The 933-nt window shown below is 48.8% G+C and overlaps 1 protein-coding gene across 1 annotated transcript in view; it reads left to right on the forward strand.

Annotated features, from left to right (window-relative positions):
- Positions 1 to 473: 473 nt before the first annotated feature.
- Positions 474 to 933, forward strand: part of LOC107472310 (40S ribosomal protein SA-like) — a 3,255-nt gene continuing 2,795 nt past the window's right edge. Inside the window, exon 1 of the mRNA XM_021134452.2 lies at positions 474 to 728. Within this exon, the coding sequence (XP_020990111.2) occupies positions 575 to 728 (154 nt within the window). The 5' untranslated portion in view covers positions 474 to 574. The remainder of the gene's footprint in view (positions 729 to 933) is intronic.

Genomic DNA, 933 nt, shown 5'->3' on the forward strand with positions numbered 1-933 from the left:
GTTAAGGGTTGGGGGTTGGGGGTTGAGGGTTGAGGGTTTGGGATTTGGGGTTTCGGGTTTGGGGCCTAGGACTTATGACTTAGGGCTTAGGGCTTAGGGATTAGGGTTTAGGGGTTAGGGCTTGGGGTTTAGGGCTTAGGGGTTTGGGGTTTAGGGTTTGGGGTTTAGGGATTGCTTAGGGCTTAGGGCTTAGGGCTTAGGGCTTAGGGCTTAGGGGTTTGGAGTTTAGGGTTTAGGGTTTGGGGTTAAGGGATTTGGGGGTTAGGGTTTGGGGTTTAAGGGTTAGGTTTAGGGGTTAGGGTTTAGGGGGTTTAGAGTTTAGGGGTTTGGGGTTTAGGGTTTAGTGGTTTGGGGTTAGGGGTTGTGGTTTAGGGGTTAGGGTTTAGGGTTTAAGGTTCTAGAGTCTTAGGGGTTCTAGGGTCTAGGGGTTCTAGGGTCTAGAGGTTCTAGGGTCTAGGGGTTCTAGGGTCTTAGGGTTTCTAGGGTCTTAGGGTTCTAGAGTCTTTGGTTTCTAGGGTTTAGGGTTCTAGGGTATTGCTCGAATCTCTTAAGAAACTAACTCTCCTCCCCAACAATGGCCACTTCCGCCGCCACAACCGCTGCAGTGTCGCACCAGCTCTCGCAGAAGGAGCAAGACATCCAAATGATGCTCGCAGCTGAGGTTCATCTCGGAACCAAAAACTGCGACTTCCAGATGGAACGCTACGTTTTCAAGCGCCGCAATGATGGTAACCCACGCTTCTTTTGATATTTTCTTTGTTGTTATACGACTACTTTAGTTCTTGAAATCTAATGAAAAACACATATTTGTGTAGTTTCTTTGGGGTCTAGATACTCCTTGCTCTTCAATGGGTTTAGCATTTTTAGAGTGTAGGGCTTAGGGCTTAGAGCTTAGGGGTTAAGGCTTAGGGCTTGGGGTTTGGGGCTTGGGGC

Source organism: Arachis duranensis, chromosome 2 (assembly GCF_000817695.3).
Source record: "Arachis duranensis cultivar V14167 chromosome 2, aradu.V14167.gnm2.J7QH, whole genome shotgun sequence".
Taxonomy (NCBI): Eukaryota; Viridiplantae; Streptophyta; class Magnoliopsida; order Fabales; family Fabaceae; genus Arachis; species Arachis duranensis.